Source organism: Haliotis asinina, chromosome 15, assembly GCF_037392515.1.
Source record: "Haliotis asinina isolate JCU_RB_2024 chromosome 15, JCU_Hal_asi_v2, whole genome shotgun sequence".
Classification (NCBI taxonomy): Eukaryota; Metazoa; Mollusca; class Gastropoda; order Lepetellida; family Haliotidae; genus Haliotis; species Haliotis asinina.
In genome coordinates this window covers 13,761,870-13,782,563 of record NC_090294.1, presented here as the reverse complement: position 1 = coordinate 13,782,563, position 20,694 = coordinate 13,761,870, and the positions used below count along the sequence as shown (strand labels likewise).

Genomic DNA, 20,694 nt, shown 5'->3' with positions numbered 1-20,694 from the left:
AAACATTCTTATATGATCACAAATGGCCCGCAACAAAAAGAAAACTGATAAAATGTGGGAACTCAACACATTTGCACATTGTCTCATGACAACCATGGATCGTGCAGTACTCTTGCTGCTTTGTGCGTGTAGCACTGCTCTTTCAGCGAAGCCAAATATATTGTTCATCTTTGCCGATGATTACGGGTACCATGATGTCGGGTACCACAACTCGGACATTAAAACACCCGTCCTTGACCAGCTGGCAGCAGGTGGGGTGAAACTCGAAAACTACTATGTACAGCCGTTATGCACCCCCTCACGGTCACAGTTCATGTCCGGCAGGTACCAGGTGAGATACCTTACACTTTCCAGTCATAGACTATGTACCAAATCATATATGCTGAGTGACGAGTCTACAAACGTCAACTGAGTTCATACCAGGTATGCTCAATTGGGTTGATGCCTGGCCAGCATGCTGGCTGCCTTAGGAATTCCTTGACACATCTGACTCTATGTGGCCTAACGCCGCCTTACAGTAAGGAGTCCAGTTCGAGTTATTCCTGTCCAAAGCATGATTAACCGACAGTCAAATCGATTATGCATGGTCACAGTTGCATCTGTGAATCAATCTCCATTGCAAAGTTAAATCCTCTGCCGACCATCATGGAAGGTCTAAACAAATGTGCTTTCATCTGTGAAGGGCACAGGAGACCGCAGACATTCATTCCAGCGACCGAGATGTCTACTCCATCTCAAACGCCCCTGCCTGTTACACGGTGGAAGTGTTGCATAAACTGCACGTCGCCTACAGGGGGTCCGGCTGCCCTTAAACATGTACGAAGGGTGCTCATGGATATCCTTACACTGAAAGCTTCTGCCTGAAGATCTGCTGCGTTAAGGAATCTGTTACGTAACGTCTAGGACTGTTCTGACCCTGGTTCGATCTGGTCGACGTGCATATGCCACTGATCCTTTGGCTTAAAACTGAAATCTCTGTCACAATCTACCGATAGCCCTCTGACTCACATTAAAACGCACACCAACCTGAGTTTCACCGGATTCCAAAAGGGCATACCCTCACCCTTTTCAGCAAATGTCAAACGTCTCATTTGTAGCTGCGATTTCAAATGAGTGAGTGAGTGAGCGAGCGAGTTTATGTTTACGCTGCACGCAGTACTCCAGCTATGAGGCGGCGGTCTGCAAATAATCGAGTCTGGACCAGACAATGCTGTGATCAACAACAGGATCAATGATCTGCGCAATTTGGAATCGATGACATGTGTCAACCACCCGATCCCATTAGTCGCCTCTTACGACAAGCATAGTCGCCTTTTATGGCAAGCATAGGTTGCTCAAGGTCTATTCCACCCCGGGTAGACCTTCACGGGTTTCTCCTTATTGATTTACATCAATGCCTATTTTGAAATTATTATGTGCTAATTAAGCTAAAATAAGTACCTAAACAGTTAACGACAGTGTAAAGGCATCAATGCATGTGTATTGGTCTCCACTTTTCAAGGATGGAGCAAGTTGCACATGCAAATCATTGACATGAAGTGACAGGTTGATTTACTTATTGACAATCAGAGGGGAAAATGTAACATTTGTAACAGAATATATCGACGTTACAGAACATAATAATGGCATTCTTCTTTCTACCACCAACACAACCAGATAAAACAACAAACATCTTTGTAAGTCCCTTGCGAAGAGTGCCGAGGCGCTTATTACTACTGTTCACAGTGCAAGATATCACAGTGATTATTTACGCATCACCGTCTTGTTCCACGCACGCGAGTCGACAATCAGATTGACATTCACAGCTTTCCTGCATTTCTACAAAGCAGTTTCTGTGTTTGCACCGTAACGAAAAAGTAAGCATAGTCTCAGCGTAAAATATCAGATGCTACACTAACATCTTTTTCACCTACAAGGTAGTTATGACAACACTGCAGCAGTGTTTCACATCTAAATTTGATTATATTTCCAAAAAGGCTCTTCTTGCAGCCTTTGATAAACAAATAAACTACCTTTGTATTAAAATGTAACAAAGCATTATGCTGGTCGTCGAAGCCGAGAATGGACTTACCGCGGTATGAAGTCACATTTATAGGCATATCTGACAGCGCCTTCTAGCTTGGATTACCTCCCTTTTATCTGGTTCGCACAAAAGAGTAATCAATTTCTATCTTATTCACTCAGCTCAAACGAGAGAAATTTCATTTCTCTTTCTGTCACCAGCACAAACCAGATAAAAGAACAAACATCCTTGTAAGTCCCCTGCGGCACTCGCTGAGGCAAAAACAAAGGTGAGGATTGAAAATATTATGTTTCAAAAAGTCATAATTACAAACCAAGAGACTTTGACACACTCAGTCTCGCAAGCAAGTCATCCGTTACATAGCAATCCTTGGCCTTTTTCACTTTTCCAGCGACTGTGTCGCTATCAGTCTGTCAGCTATGGCACTGTTGGCTGCTACTGTAGTCCATACTTAGAAATGTCATGAACCGGCGGAGCAAGTGCTTCCAAAAATAACTCCACTGGCCTCAATCTAAATTATATCTGTCATTACAAAACAAAACTGATCTAAATATAAACTCATCTGAGTCATCCGCAATATCTGCTAATTTCAGATAACGTTCAATTGTCCCACTGGACAAAACTGAGAACCAGTAGATTCAATCACAACCCATGCAGCTTCACGGCAGACATCTGTCTTTGATTTCTCCACAAAAGGAGACACGTGTTGTTCATGAAATACAATGTCTGTCTGATCAACGTATATGTAACAACTCCTCTGAGCGCAAAAGTCACAAGACCGAAGGAAAACCCTCACATGTTCACTTGTTACAGGAACTTTCTTGACAGCTGACTTAGAAAGTCTTCGCCTACCCGCCTTTAAAACATATTTCACTAGAGTGTTGCCTGTGGGGGTAGGTATACCGACAATGACGTGAGCATATCTTATACAGTAAAACGCTGTTACTAAGGAGAAACGCTTGAACTGTTTTGTATAAACGACAACAGACACAATGCACAATGCAAATGAGCTATGGGGAAAACAACAGGCAACCCACGGGACTGAGCCCAAAACTTAAAACGCGGAAAACCAGAAGCATATTAAGTTCTTGAAGTGGACGCTGCTCGTGCATCATCTAACAGATCTGCTAGAGACGGCACCTCACTACCTCACTCTTAAGACAGCTCACACGACATCACAACAATCCACCTCCACAACGATTAGGAAAATATGCCTCTTTGACCACGGGGGCGGGGGGGGGGGGGGGGGGTGCAAGCCATCTTTCACCGCCAATATGAACTCATCATTCGGACAAAGCAATGGCCAAGAACAAGCCGAGTACCATCTAGGAACAACAAGTGTCCCCCTAGCCTTACACCTATACCTATAGGGGAAAACACTTATCCTCGGGTTTGGTAGACAAATGTGAAACCGGAGGGGGAGGGATTTCCCGACCCCAATGGTTTTACATTGTCCACCAAAACCGAAAAGAAAATTTTTATGTTTTCTCTGATGGGTAATTACAATGTACATGATCATTTAATGACGCTACATAACAATAACTGATGCATGCGTAAAATCAATTTAATGGCAGTAACTATAAGTAGATAATGTAACCCTTCCACCTTCGTCGGCCCGGTGGCCGTGCGGTAGAGCATCTGTCAATGGATGAGAGAATTACGATTCCAATCCCGCTTCGGAAAACCGTTGAATTGTGAGTTTAATCTCGAACGATTTTTTTTCAATTGATTTAAAACACTCATGTATCATTTGAATGTTGATGATCATATACTTAGGAAAAGTAAACCCTAGGAAGCGGTCTTACTAACGAAAAGCAACACCTGTCCCTCCAAAAACAAAAACCTCAAATGTGGTTATTCTGGGAAAACAAGAGACGTCACTTTAGGTTTATATATGTGCTTCAATACCCTGGATACCAGGTGGACAGGGGGAATATTCCAGTTCATCTCACCGCTCCAATCAACAGTGAAAGTATCAACCGACTCATACCCTTGATTCCAGGAACGAGGATCAAAACATTCAATCTTCTTAACTCTTCTGAGACACCCTAGGCATTCGTATCAATTATCTTGCTGAGGAAGTCACACTATTCATTCCTTACACGAGGAATCCATTCCACCTCCAACTGCACGCTATAACGCAAACAAAGCTGAAAGATATCCATGGATACTACTTGCAAATGGATGTCATACTCCCCTTCTGCACGAAAGCAACTACAATCGGGTTATTTGTGAACCATTTCACGGATTGAGATCTCAGAAAAGCCAGAAAACTCTCGAGAACAATAGCTACAGCCTTCAGCTTCTTTCCAGAGGTTTGAATGCAAACAGATAAGGCATTCACAACACATGGAGGCTCAATACATTCCACTACAAGATCTTCACGTAGCAAATCCGTGATAGCTTCACTAACAAAACTAGAATGCGCAAAGGCCGAATTATTATTTTTATGTTCCATGGCTCGGGGCGTGGAGTAAAATGTAATCTTATATCCCATTTCAATCACATCCAAAACAAAATCAGTAGCACTGATTTCCCGCCAAAACTCATAGAACATTCTGGGACGCCCTCTTACCCTACTCTCAGCACAACTCTGCTCATATTTGTAAAATTCATCAGTTAATAAGAAATGGTCATGATGACCGTGTATATACATTGACATTTCTGTCTTCAACAAGCCTGCTGTCTCGCTAGGGTCTCACTATGACAGACGGGCAATCTCTCCTCCAGTGTGTAGGGTCTCCACACGCGAACCATGTGTCTCGTCACTCACCGCGAAAGGCCTGCTGGGAAGGAGAAGACAGACTGCTAACACCAGAACATAGGGTACCCCGGGTGACAGTCGATGACTGCCTGGTATAAGGTGCAAATCGGATGTTTATCGATTTCTTTTTCTCAAGCTTCTTAAGAGCCCTGGCGTCCGCGCGTGAAATCTTCCTCTTCCTCTCAGAATTATCGGCAGGGACGTTGGCTTCATATTTCCCAGCCGCCCTCTGACGTATCGGCAATCCTGATGAGTTTGTTCCGCTTCTCAAATCTGTCAATCTCAGACTCTAAAAGATCTCCTAGATAATCTGTTTTTCTCCGTATTGTGATACAAACTTCATCTGCTTTAAACCATCGATTGTTTCGCAGTTTTCATTCAGCAAACTTTGCCTCAACAGATCCGAAAATATCTGCTTTAGAAGCCACAATCTTCATTAAAATACTATCCAACTTTTCATCAATATCTATTCAGACATGGTCAGCAAACAGAATACACGTGGAACAAATGTAACAAATGTAACAAACCAGTATGTTAAGTGCTGGTCCTCTCAGCCGAGAATGAACTTACCGCGGTATGAAGTCTATTAACTGTTTTGTCCCAAAAGGGAAATCAATTTCTATCATATTCACTCAGCTCAAACGATAGAAATTTCATTTCAACGCACTGATGTAACTTTCCATATTGTCAAAGTTGTAATTTATACGTTCATATAGGTTTCAAACAAATACAATAGCTTAATCCTTCATTAATGACTCCGAGCATAGATCAGATTTTGTTTGTTTGAATCAAAACTTCGTGAGTCAGTGAAGGAATTCCCAGCATTCCCAACATTAACTCCAGTTCGTTGTCTCTTACGTCTAGTCGTCACTGCGTTAGTGAATGCTTGCAGCCTTTCACTGGTAACCTTATATTTTTAAAGTAAATGAAATGTCTGGTTTAGTTCATTTTTAAAGTCTCCTTTAGTTATTTTGTGTCTGTGAAACACTGTGATGACTTTCATTTGTTTTGATTTCAGATTCATACTGGTTTACAACATAGCGTCATCCTGGATACCCAGCCCAATGCTCTGCCGTTAGGTAGCGCCACAATTGCAGACAAGATGAAAGATGCAGGATATTCAACCTATGCTGTCGGCAAATGGCATCTGGGTTTCTACAAGAATGCATACCTCCCAACCAACAGGGGATTTGATTCATTCTTTGGTATAGTTTATGTTTAATGTCGCGTTGTCTAGCAGCAATATCCCAGCTATGCAAATGTCATTTGTAAATAATCAAGTCTGAACCAGATAGTCAAGTTATTGACGTCATGGGCATCGACCTTTGCAGTTTGGACACTCCGACTTAAAAGAACCAAATCAGCGATTTTGACAACCCTCGTACAACAAACATGCAATGGTTTGATCAGTCCCCACCTTGGCCATCATTTACGAAACGTTCTCAACCCCAAGAACTCTTAACGGTGACCTTAACCAGTGTGTTAACAATGGTTCGTAGTTCGAAAAATAAGTGCCCTTGGCTTGTCTACATTTTTGGGGCTGTTAGAGATGTTATCATGGTATGGCTGCAATACTGCCCATGCAACCGCCAATCTTACTGTTTATAACATCCACGAAATATTTGAAACAAAACTGCCATTACCCAGAATCTTGAGGGTAAACTTTCTTAAATTACTGCAACTTAATCATACTCAAATGATCATATTTCAAAGCCGTCTAAAATATTCATCATGTGCAAACTTGACAAAGACTGTTCAAAAGAAAAAAAGGGAGTAATACACGGGATTATGGTACATTAGATTTAGATTTACTCGTCACGCCGAAGACGTAGGCTGGATTCCCAACATTGGAGTCATTTTGCTGGAATATTGCTAAAAGTGACATTTTCTAAACTCACTCACTCAGCCGTCGGACTAAGGGAGGAATACGCGGAATTATGGTACAAATGGCACATCTGTAGTATTTGTCTAAACATTTCAAAGATTTTTAGCATTTAGACAAGTCATGCTTTTAATTCTGAATTGTGATAATTTGCAGGCTACCTGGCAGCATGCGAGGATTATTACACACACAACCATTGTGACTTTTTTAATACCTCAATTTGTGGCCATGACTTATGGGACAATACAAATCCAGTGTTCACCGAGAACGGTCACTATTCCACGCACCTGTTTACGAAGAAGGCAATAGATATCATCCAGAAACATGACAAGTCGAAGGTAGGTGCAGCTTTCCTCGACATTCTTTCATGAAGTTGGTACTGTAAATATAAAATGTATTGCGATAGTCTCTGTGATGACCTTGTACACCAGTTTCATTGTTGTTACGGTCAGGAATTTGCCGTGACAAAAGGTGTAAGAAATCCCTGTGAACCAGCAAAACAGAATAAAGACAAGTCTAAAACATTCAAATATTGTATTATTTACAAAGTCTCAAGTCTATTTCACAATACTGATTTCAAACGCAATATAAATGAGACAAAATATAAGGCAATGGGTCACAAAATATATAACAAACTCACCAAAGTCTTGATTTACACAGAGAGCGAGAAATAGCTATGCCGAATGTAACATAGCGAGTGGTCAGGCAGCGGTTATGTAGATCAAGCGTTGACGGAGAATAATGATACTACTCCAGTAGTCTACGTATTTCCGTGTCTGTCCAACATGTGTCCGAGCACATACGACCATCGGCACAAACATGGAATGATCTAAAACAGTCTCCCGGAAGTCAACAAATAGAAAGCCAAGGGCAGATAACTCCAAAGTACTGCCTTTGAGGCGTGCCGCTTAAATAATTCTCTGTAGGTAATGTGACCAATAATAATTAACACTAAAACCTTAAATATTGTGACCCAGTTACAACTACAGCAATAATAATTAATAACAACTCAAATCACGGAAAATACGCTCTCGTAACAATGTCTGTGCATCGATATTATGTTGACTTTGTAATAGTTTTGATTTTGTCTAGTGTTAGCCTAGTGGTTTAAGCCTTACCATGCAAAAGACCCAAACAGCCTGATTCTCTGCTTAGCGACAATGTGTGAAACCCATTTCTGGCTTCCCCATCCCCTAATTTCTTAGGAACAACAATGCTAAAATCAGCAGAAAGCCATACTCACTCACTGTTTTTGTCATATATGTTTTTGCTTGTTGTTTGCAGCCATTCTTCCTGTACCTGGCGTACCAATCTACACATTCCCCCCTCCAGGTACCCAGTCAATACATGGATCAGTACAGCCACATCAATGACACAAACAGGCGGACCTTTGCTGGTAATATAATCACTGTTGATTTATGAATTCTTCAGCACGTTTATCCTAACACAGGGTGATTCTGGTCCCAAGCTACTTGTAGCAATATTTCAGCTAAATGATGGCACGCGACACCAGGAATGACTTCACCCATTGTATCCATGGTGAGGACGAAACACATAATGAATCCAAGAGTTCAACAAGACAGTGGAACAATATATACCACACTGTGCTCCTTAATTCTGTCGCCATATGGTTGGAATATTAGCTAAACATCAAGCAAACCCTAATTTCAGTTTTACAACTATACTACAGCATATGATATCCTCGGCTAACCTGTATATTTGTACACAGGTGACACTGTTTCATACCATTTGTGCTATCAATACTAACCATGACAGGGGTTTGTAGGATATTTTTCGATTTTTCGATATGAGCAGAGTAACCTCACAGATCCTTTTCACAGGGGGTAAACTGTTGTTGCTTGCCTGATTTTGATATTTTTCAACTTCCAGGAATGACCACGTGTATGGACGAAGGAATCGGAAATGTTACAGCAGCTCTCAAGGCATCTGGTCAGCTCACGAATACTCTCATTGTATTTTCCGCCGGTAAGTGGTGTTTTGTCTCAACAAAATTTCAAAACTGAGGTAATTCTCATACTAAAGTGGATAAAACAGTCTTTGGAGAAATGTTCCTTTAAATCAATTGAACGTTCAAATACGTTTTTAGTTCCGATACTCGGAATAATGTTATGGGTACTGTGTCTGTGTGCATGAGCAGTACTATTCTATAACACCGAACTGCAGAAAACTGTTTTATACAAAACTGGTGAACACTAGGAGCCTCTATTTACCCTTTTCACAAACCACTCGTATCATGTCCAAAATATAGCAGACATTCAACTGGGAAAGAAACCAATTGCCTCTGGCAGGCAAATGGGGAACACCTATTAAAATGTCATTTTTCATGTTACTATTTTTGTAAATTATTAGGTGTTCGGGATTTAGACTGATGGCTAAATATCGGACTTGTGGTAGGCTAAGATTAAATTGCTGTCGAGTCACTTAATACCCCTGTTATTCTGACACTGAGTGGAATCTGATTCTGAAGATAAATGAGGATCATTATTCTTAGTTATGTAGCTTGCAGTAATCATACCATGGCCCGGATAAAATAGAATGATGTCAGGTTGGCTAAAAGGGTCTCTAGGTTCACAAGCAATATTCTCACTATTGACAGACTATTTGTCTTTTTGCTCAAGATGTGGTGCAGTTATTATTATAAGCTACAAGGCAAAATACTTGTTTTCAGACAATGGAGGCCAGGTGCAACAAGGGGCAAACAACTGGCCGTTGAGGGGAATGAAGTGGACATTATGGGAAGGAGGTATCAGGGCTGTGGGGTTTGTGTACGGCGATATGTTGAAGAACAAAGGAACGATCAACCGTCAGATGATCCATGTCTCTGATTGGTTCCCAACTTTGGTGGGACTGGCTGGTGGGAACACCAATGGGACAAAGCCTCTGGATGGATTTGACCAGTGGAAGACCATCAGGTAAACTCACGCTTATATCACCGCCAGGGCTTCAAACGCAAAAATTAGCACACATGTGTTCATTGTCAGTTAAGGACAATAAGGTCATCAGAAGGCCCTAAGATCCCGGCAGTGACAACATATTCCTCTCTGCTATTTTAATGCTCCTTCAAAACCTCATCACAAACACACACACACAGGCACGCGCGCGCCCATGCAAATGCACATGCACACGCACACGCACACATACACCTGTGCTTGTTATAAGCTGCAGTGGGCCCTAAAACGGAAACAACCACAAATGCATACTTTATATATTGCATATATCACTGGTGGGATCTTCAAGCCACATAACAGAGCCCTTAAACTAGCGAAAAGGTAACAGCTGTCAAGACTGCGATGTAAACACCATGTAAACTAACCTTTTAGAATGTGCTTAGATCATGGCACAGACGGGACATATATATGTGGTTTTGCTTACCAAGCCCTGACAGGGATAAAAGTACTACTGCACCTTCCAGTGATCTTCCAGTGGTCAAATCCGACACGTAATTCAAACTCTGTATAAGCCTCTGTGGGGTATATAGAGTTTTATATAAATGATGGATTTGGCAAACTGGATGACCATCTTTTACATCAGTGTTTTATCACCGCCAAGGCTTGGTAATCAAAACTACACAGATATTTTTCTCAGTGTAATTATCGTAGTGCATACAATGTAAAAACATCGATTTTCAAAGATATCAGTTGACTAAATGATAGCATAGAGCAAATGAAACCTATTTGAGTGTTGAGAAGTATTGAGTGTACGACTGCCAGTCAGATAGACTGAATGGTCAGAATGCTGGTTTGTATGTCATAGTCCCTGTACTGAGTGAGTTGTTGCTCACCATGTTACTATCATGTAATTGTCTGTTAAGATTTAAGATTTACAATCATCACATAACTGCAGTATTACTTATTCTGATGTTACAAAAGAAATATTCTTCTGCACATGTCATAATATGGATAGTATTATATAATTATTCTGCTAGAAATAAGCTTGAAATGTTCCGTTAGTGATGGCACCTATCGATCATGCATTTCAGTTTCAATTACTTTGCGAAATATTAGCTTCTTCTTTTGTTTTGCTATACTTTGTACAACTAGATTATGCATACATGCCTCATGGTGATGTTATATTTTTAATACAACCTATTAGTTTTCAGTTAATACATTTGAATCGCGTGGTAATGTTGTATTTCTAATACAAGCCAAAGGTATAGAATTTAGCACCTTCTGATAAAACACAAATGTAGCATTACCAACACTAATACTTATATTAGTTTTTTTCTTATTTACTGAGCAGGAACTCCGCTTGGCCACCAAACTTTGAATAAACAACAATTTGATTGGTATATGTATTTTGTGTGGCAGAACGCTAATTTACCTTTGATCCTATTACTGTTAAATACACATAAGATGATCCACGACCTGACAATTGACCCCAATTTGCATACTTGGGAACGCCCCTCAGAACGATCCACTTGAAACAAGTGGGAGACAGATTGTCTGATAAATATCGATTTGGTCATTTTCCCCGTGCGTTTCACGCATGAATTGTTATAGCACACTCGATTTGGAACACGTACAATCCCAACGAATTGAATCAACACAATATACTGAGCAAATATGTTTAGGACCACCGATCCATTTCACGAAGCAAATGACATTTTCCTGGGGTTTTTTAAACAAAATTGTTGAACATCTAAAATGCTTGTTAATGCCCCAGTCATCTATTTGTCTTCGTCTTAAAGGTTAGCGTGGAATATCAGTATCTTATGCCTGAAATTGCAGTCTTATCATTCGAAGGAATATGCGGTGTTGATTTCATGTCACTGTTAGCATGTATTGCACGTGCTGCACGTGCATAATCGTCAAGCTACCTGTAGCAGCCAAGTGTACTCGCCCAATTCGTTGTACCGCCTCTCTTGTCACAAATGCGTTTAGTGCGCAGGATCATCTGATATGTGTCTAGCAGTAACACTAATTTGTAAACCATAATTGAGATGATCATGTAATCTCAGATCATGTACGTGTCAGTTCTCCAACAAACTGACCAGAGAACAATCTGAGCCCTCAGGCATCGATAGAGGAATTTCTGTGTAACTGCTGTCTAATTCTGACTTTTAGTCGATCCCATGCTCGTCCAAATTAGACAGCGTACACTGTAGATGTAGACGATGCTAAACAAGAACTGACGGAGAATAAACAATTAATCAAATTGTTCAAATCACTTCAGCTTTTGACAGGCACCCGTGACGAGCCACCTCATCGTGGTGGGTGCTGGGTAACGCTAAGTGCTCGCCAAGCCCCCGTGTGGATCCGGGGGCATATTTGGTACACCAACTTGTTGAACGTGGGTTGCATACCTGTGTCGGTGGAGAAAGGGATCCTGGTAGTTGAGGGTAATAGGGGTCTTGAACCATGTTTCTGTTACTCAACATACCACTTTGGCCCTGACTTCACATAGACGGGTGGTAGAACTGGCCCGATTCTATCAATCGGCTGGTCACGCCAAGCCCTGTGCATGGTGATTATGTTTGCACAATACATTATCAATGGATCTTGGTTATTTTGATGTGCAGTGTACTAATATTTCATTACTTTAACTTGCCTAGAGTCCTATGCCAGAAGGCGGTGACTCATAGGCCAATCTGGTGATATGAGACCTCTGAAATCTGTGATTCTTGGGGATGATGTCGTGGGCCGAACCAGCCAGACATTTATTCTTTTAGTTTTTCATAGCTTTTCATGTCTTTATCTCTGGTGTATAACACCCCTGTATCCCTGGTGTCAGCATCTTGGAGATCCGGTGCTATTCGACACTGTCCACGTTGACACTCCGTGGTGGGTGGGGAGCAGGTATATGGTATCCATTTACACTTATCATGGATCCCACTCTATCTGGTTCATTGCGAAATGAAAAGAAGTGACGTTTTGAAAATGTTGAGGATTCTTCAAACACTGTTTCTTCGAATTCTGATTCATGGGCTCGTTCCCTTGTGATTGAGGCAACTGATTCCCTACCTATAAAACTAAATCCTTTTGCGATTTCAAAGGTCATTTCAAAGGCCAATTTGTGGAGATGTTAAGAACGTCACCCGTCTCCGTACTGGTTCCCTTCTGGTGGAATGTGCACGGAGACAGCAGTCTCTCAATCTTTTGTCCATCAAAACATTTGGAAATATTGAGGTTGCTGTGTCTGTGCACAGAACATTAAATTCATGTCGTGGAATCATACGTGACAGAGCTCGCTCTCTGTTCGACATGTCAGAGGATGGTATTGCCACAGAACTTGTATATCAAGGGGTAACCACTGTAAAACGTTTCACTGTCAAGAGAGAGAGTACGGTTGTGAAAACGAATACCTACCTCTTGACGTTTTCCCGTACATCTTTGCCACAGTCAATAAAAGCAGGATACTTTAATATTGGACTGGACGTGTATGTTCCCAATCCACTCCGGTGTTATAAGTGCCAAAAATTTGGTCATGGGTCCAACTCTTGTCGTGGCTCTGTCGTGTGTCGTCGCTGCGGTGACAATCATGAACATACAGACTGTGACAAGGAGTTTAAATGTGCAAACTGTTCTGGCCCACATGATTCATCATCCAAATCCTGCCCCGTTTGGCAAACAGAATCAAAAGTAATGAAGCTGAAGTGCGAAAAGAGCATATCATACCTTGACGCTAAAAAGCTCTTTCAAAGTGCAAATTCTACCCCATTACATCGTACTCTGCTGCAGTAACTCGAACTGTAATAACATCATCTGTTGCCTGTCAAACAGATCTGACATGGATCAAGTCAGAGAAGCCCATGACTTCTGCTCCATCCTTACCATTGACATCTCAGTCTACATTTGCCTCTCAGACTTCATCTGGTTCCCAGACTTCATCAGACTCTCAGACAAAGACTCAGCCAGACACATCACAAGCGTTAGCTAAACAGTCTATCAAAGAAAGGTAGAAAATTCAATAAGAAACAGTTACCAACTATCATAATTCCTTCAGAGGTTCCCTTTGAGACTCCATTTGAACCCCTACATATGGAGGTGTAACCGTCCTCTCAGGACACACGAAGGAGCTTAACTCACTCAAATTCCCACGGAAGATCACCAACTGAGGCACCATGACCCAATGGAATTGCAGAGGTCTCAAAACTAATTTCACTGAGGTTCAATTACTAACACAGGAGTTTCAACCGTCAGCTGTATGTCTCCAAGAGACATATTTGAAAGATACAGATAACTTTAATCTAAGATGGTTTAGCGATTACCACTCTTTTTCTCCTCCAGGAGATAACGCAACTGGAGGTGCGTCCATCTTGGTACGGCATATTGCATATTGCATTGACGCTGTGCAGTTTATATATTCCTCCCTCCTCTGATATTACACAGTCAGATTTAAATAATCTCTATGACCAGCTTCCAAAGCCATGCCTCATCATTGGAGGTCTGAACGGTCACAACCCGCTTTGGGGAAGTGACCATACCAATACTAAAGGTAACATCCTTGAGGAATTCATTTCTGATAATAATCTATGTATTCTCAATGCTGATTCAGCTACATATTTACATCCTGCTACTGGTACATACTCTTCTCTGGATCTATCACTCGCTGATTCCAACATATATAACGAATTTGAATGGGCTGTACATGATGACCTGTGTGGGAGTGATCACTTCCCCACCATTCTCAAAACGGTCAGCCCTGGTGATGATTCACCTGTATCACGACGGAATTTTGCAAAGGTCGACTGATGATCATTTCAGACACTGTGTAGTGACCAATTAAAACATGACATTCTTGCGAACAGCGAAGATCCTATACAGTTATTTTCAGATGAACAATATTGCTGACCAAACTATACCAAAGTCCTCTGCAGTTCCACACATTTGAAAACCATGGTTCAATAAGGAATGTAAACAGGCCAGAAAGTGTAGGAAGACAGCTGAAAAGTATTTCCGCCGACATCCTACTGTACATAATCTAGACAAAGTAAAAATGATAAATGCTAAAGGTAGACGTGCGTTTAAAAAAATAAGCGCCAGTCTTGGAGAAACTATGTTTCTAAAATAACAACATGCCGTATCAATTTTCTTTGATCTCGAGAAAGCTTACAATACAACCTGGAAGCATAGAATTTTGAAAGATCTGCATGATTTTGGTTTAACAGGCCGTTTACCATATAAAGACCACATAAACCACATAAAGACCCTGAACTATCTCTAGATGGCACGCCAATTAAAGTTGTGAAGGAAGCTACGTTCCTGGGTTTAATCTTTGATTCACACTTAACATTTTTACCGCATATTAAATCCCTTAAAACTAAATGCCTGAATGGGGAGGGGATCAAGCTACCCTTCTCCATCTATATCGATCACTCGTGCGTTCTAAACTTGATTATGGCTCCATCGTTTATGGTGGAGCTGGAAAAAGCAACTTAAAATTATTAGATTCTGTCAATCATCAAGGGTTAAGACTTTGTCTTGGGTCCTTTAGAACTTCACCTGTTGACAGCCTGTATGTCGAGGCTGATGAACCATCTCTTGAGTAGCGACGTATAAAATTAGCTTTACAGTATCTAACAAAACTATATTCCAATGAGTCGAACCCTGCACATAACTGTGTTTTCAATCCTGTGTATAAGGATTTATACAATAAGAAATCTTCTCTTGTTATGCCTCTTGGTTTAAGAATAAAACCACTTATTTCTGCTGCCAGCATTAAGCTGGACAATGTTCACCTAACATTAACATCATTTAAAAAATCAGAAACAAATGACTTAGAATATAAACAAGAATATAATCAATTAAACCATAAATATAGCAATCACAAGTCCTTATTTACAGATGGATCCAAGGGCGGTGGTGCAGTAGCTTGTGTCACTGTCGTTGGATCCAGAACAATATCTTCTACAATTCCAGATAATAGCGCTATTTTTACTGCAGAAGCAAACATCATATTAACAGCTCTCAAATATATTCAAAGACACCCTAAACGTAAACAATATATAATCTGTTCAGACTCTCTTTCTTGCCTTCAGGCGATTAAAAATATTTCTTTTAACATCCACTTTTAATAGAAATAAGTGAATTGTATAGTGATCTTGCTACTGGCCAATACGACATCGTCTTTTGTTGGTTACCCAGCCACGTAGGCATTTCAGGGAATACACTGGCTGATCTTGCTGCCAAGGCAGCACTCAACAAATCTGTGACACTACTTCTTGTTTCCTCTGATTACAAAGCTAGCATTAGAACTTACATCCGTTATCTGATGCAGAAGACACCCAGGTAGGTATAAATAAATTCCATGAAATAAAACCGTATTTATTGGTTACACCTTCTTGGACTGTCAGTCCAGATTTGAAGAGGTTATATTACGACGATGTCGTATTTGCCATACACGATTTACTCATGCATGCCTATTGAAAGGTGAGGATCCTCCGTTTTGCATCCCTTGTGGTGAGAGAATCACGGTAAAGCATATTCTTCTTGACTGTGTTGAATTCTCCATCACAAGGGATAAGTATTTCAATGTCATAAAAATCAAGGATCATTTTAGTTCTTATTTAATTATTGTTTTTTAAAGATATTGATTTTTCTGGTTGAATTTTGAGTAACATGTTCTGTAAATAGATAAATGTTAATGATTGGTAGCTTAGATTAGTACCTTGAATTGTTAGTGGCTGTACCCTCAAAGGGGGTTGAAGTATTGTAAAATCATTGTCCTCCTGAGAGGGTACGTAAGTCCAAAAACGTTCAAAGTGAATGTAAACTTACCAGGAGTTTTAAGCGTAGAATATTTGTTATGTTAATTTTGGCTAAAATTTCCTACAAACGCCAGCGGCTGAGGGGATGGTGTAAATCCACCTAGGGTCCATATAGGTAGCAAAGGTACTGTAAGTCCCCATGGTCCCTAGTATGGTGATCTACCTTCAGTTGCTGGCGATCTATAGCCTGTTTTATATTGTATTGTGCACATAGTAATATTAGTTTTATCTTTCCTCGGTAGTCTTAATGACATGGCTGCAATATTGCCGATGTGACGATAAATGTTAACTTACTCATTCACTAACCTTCTGACAAAATGTTATTCTAGAACCTTTGGAGTATCCAATTGAAACCTTTTGATGAAAGTGAACGTTCTGAATAAAGAGGTCTTCACTGTGCAGTATGTTACGAGAGTGTATTTTGTGTTATTTGTATTATTATTATTGATTAAAGGAAAAATATTACCTAGTCACACTGTCTAGAGGCTTGAGTGAGAGTTATTATGGGTCATATTTTGAATCACGGTAATAGTACTTTAGCAGCACGCCTTTTAAGGTAGATCGTTCGAGTTGTCTCCCCTTGGGCGCTGTCTGCATATGAGTAATGTGTTTTTGACTGTTGATAAACACAAGCCCGATCGCGAAGCTTCAAAACTTCGCTGAAATGCTCAAGAGCCTGTGACTGTATATATACAGTTGGTTGTTGTGTTGGCGACACACAAACGGACTTGGCCAACATTCAAGATAGACACGCCTGTTCTTTACCGCTCGATGGATAACATTTAGCATAACTGTTTCTCACTTTGGTGACTTAATATTATATTTGTAACCCATTACTTTAGATTTCACTCAGTTGCATTGTACTAGAAACCTCTGTTGTGAGTCGTTGTAACTTGTTCTTGTCTGCTCTATACATAATAGTGAATATTGTAGACTTTTTAGACGTTTTGCTGGTTCTGAGGGGATTTGTTATACTTTTTGTCACGGCAAATTATTAACCATAAATAGTAACAGAACTACCGTTTGTACGAGCTTCCGAAGCAAAGCACATCAATTTGCCATTCTTTCAGTGAAAATCGTGCCAGCCCAAGGACGGAGATCCTGCACAATATTGACCCCCTGACCAAGCCTCGAGGTGAAACGCTTTATAACAACACCTTTGACACAAGTATCAGAGCAGCAATAAGAGTTGGAAAATGGAAGCTCATCACTGGAGATCCAGGTCTGTAGGCACTCTTTGCTGGTTATTGTTGTTGATAACTTGTCTATCCATTGATTCAGCTACGAGGGGATGTCAATAAGTTTTAAGCCTTGAGCATTTTTCCTACCCAGGTGTCACAGCCTATGGTACGACATTGAACCTTGGGGTGTAGCTGATGTGATATCTAAGTTTTGGTATCCTACTCTCAGAAGTTATTGAACAGCTCACATTGACAGAAAGAGACCCCCTCAAGTGAGTGAGTGAGTGAGTGAGTGAGTTTAGTTTTACGTCGCACTTAGCAATATTCCAGCTATATGGCGGTCGTATGTAAATAATTGAGTGTGGACCAGACAATCCAGTGATCAACAACATGAGCATCGATCTGCGCAATGGGGAACCGATGACATGTGTCAACCAAGTCAGCTAGTCTGACCACCCGATCCCGTTAGTCGCCTCTTACGACAAGCATAGTCGCCTTTTATGGCAAGCATGGGTTGCTGAAGGCCTATTCTACCCCGGGACCTTCACGGGTCAGACCCCCTCAAGGCAGTGAAAATGAATAAAGTTGAGAATAGAGCAGTAATTAAGTTTTTAGTTCTTGAAGGAAACTTGGCGAAGAACATTGAAGAAAGGCTTTCAGCAGTTTATGGGAAGTCTTCCCCTTCATCTGCTACCATCAAACGATGGTCCAGGTCGCCCAACAACAAGCACTAGTCAGGAAAACATTGACAGAGTACATAGACTTGTGATGGAAAATCGTCGAATCACACTCCACGAGTTAGAGGAGACCACAGGCATTTCACACGGATCCATCGAGACAATTCTTCATGAACATCTCGTCATGTCTAAGGTGTGCGCAAGATGGGTGTCAAGAATGCTTACAGATGAAATGAAGCAAACAAGGGTCACCATAAGCAACTCCATGCTAACCAGATACAACAAGAATCCAGAAGATTTTCACTTTAGGCTAGTAACCTGTGATGAAACCTGGATCCACCACTATGATCCTGAGAGCAAACAAGAATCCATGGAATGGAAACATGCCACGTCTCCCAGGACCAAAAAGTGCAAAACCTCCAGATCAGTGCAGAAGGTAATGGCGACAGTCTTCTGGGATAGCAAAGGCGTCATCCACATAGATTACTTATCAAAAGGAAGAACAATGAATGGGAAATATTACGATAACTTGTTTAGGCAAGTGCGACAGTCAATCAAGGAGAAGCACCGGGGCAAGAACAGACGTGGTATTCTTCTACATCAAGACAATGCTCCAGTACACACCTCTCGCGTTGCAGCCGCTGCTGTCCAGGAATGCGGGTACGAAATCTGTGCCGCATCCCCATTTCTCTCCAGAACTGGCACCAAGTGATTACCATCTGTTCCCAAATCTCACGAAACACTTGCGTGGTCGTAGATTTCAGGATGATAATGAGCTTATTGCTGCTACTGAGGCTTGGTTTGAGGACCAAAATGGCGCTTTCTACAGAGATGGCATCAGCGACTGGCAGAAAAGATCACAAGGGGACTATGAAAAATATATGTGGTTGATACCAATATTTTGTGTTTTTTCTATGCAAGGCTCAAAACTTATTGACATCCCCTCCTATCTGTACAGGTCGTGACAAGCGATGGAGGTCATATTGAAAAACCGGTATAAGAGATTGGGTGTTTTGGTTTTTTGTATGAAATTAGTCTCATTTAATTATGATTTTATTTATGATGTCATCCCACAGCCGCTTCCTTGCATCCTCAGGAAATGGCAGCTGGACCCCACCTCCAGAGTTGGGAAAGGAGACGACCGTGGAACAAGATGATGCTTTGAGGAACCTCTGGCTCTTCGACATACCAAATGATCCAAGTGAACGCCATGATGTATCAGCGGCAAACCCAGACGTTGTCAAGGATCTGCTGAACAGATTAGCCAACTACCAGAAAACAGCAGTAACCCCTGTCTTCCCTGACGGTGATCCCAAGTCTGACCCTAAACTACACGGAGGAGTCTGGCGGCCGTGGGAGTAGCCGGAATGTAAATCCGCCTATCATTTGACGAAATCAGGTGTTCGATAACCCTAGACACGCTAATCCATGACTTCTTCATTCAGGTGAACGTTTTCTATAACACTGCTTTATTGGTTTAATTTATATTGTAATCACACTTTATTTGAATAACTTTCCTGAATTAATTATCCTCCAAAAGTTAGTAGAATGTTCAATTTTCATTATAATGAAACACATATCAGTACTTATGAGTATTTATGGCTTGTTGATTGAAGGTATTCTTTATTACTGATGGCATAACCAAACAGCCTAACCTTTATACCACGCATGATCTGTATCTACCTTGTATAGTCTTTAATTTAAAAAAAAAACATTCATGAAGAGTCGTTAAATAGAAATGTCGAAACGTGTAAATTAAGTGCGTTGCAACATGAAACCTTAGGTCTAAAATCTGGGTTAAAGAATGAGAGTCTTTGTAAAGAATCCTGCCTTGAAGTGCAGTGCAGGTTTAATCAATGCTGTGATAAAGACTTGCATAGATTTACACACAAAGTAATTTATCTCCAGTGCAAAACAGATTTAGTCTAGGTATTCGTAATGGAACATTTTCACTGAACTGCAAATAAATATGGCATGTTCAGTGTACTACCAATAAATATTGAATGTTTAATGTACTACCAATAAAATAAAGCAAACTAATTCCGTGTTCATTTCATCTTACAAGACTTTTGATGACGTCTAATGAGGATTGTTTATGCATTCATCAGTTGTCTTTCCAAGAGGACGTAGGAGTCTTGGGAGTTTATGCTTACCATGGAAGGTGACTATGCTTGTCTTAAGAGGCGACTAACAGGATCGGGAAGTCAGGCTCGCTGACATGGTCGACACATGTCATCGGTTCCCAATTGCGCAGATCTACTGAGTGCGACGTAAACTAAACACACTTGGGAGTTTAGAAGTGATGAAGGAGTAACCGTATGCGTGGAAACGCCGAGATTCTTTCAACGAAGACGTTGACATCTATAAAATCTCGACTTGACAGATACACTTGTGTACCCCTCTCGTCTGCAGGTTCCGCAGTCGATTGTGTAATGTTGCA

The 20,694-nt window shown here is 40.9% G+C and overlaps 1 protein-coding gene across 1 annotated transcript; it reads left to right on the top strand.

Moving 5' to 3' along the window:
- The first annotated feature begins 40 nt into the window (after nt 1-40).
- LOC137264862 (arylsulfatase J-like) lies at nt 41-20,305 on the top strand. Its single transcript, XM_067800206.1, has 8 exons — nt 41-331; nt 5,806-5,992; nt 6,826-7,007; nt 7,954-8,065; nt 8,560-8,655; nt 9,359-9,602; nt 17,467-17,618; nt 19,351-20,305. The coding sequence occupies exons 1-8, from the start codon at nt 53-55 to the stop codon at nt 19,614-19,616; spliced, it is 1,518 nt and encodes a 505-aa protein (XP_067656307.1). The 5' UTR covers nt 41-52; the 3' UTR covers nt 19,617-20,305.
- Nucleotides 20,306-20,694: the final 389 nt, after the last annotated feature.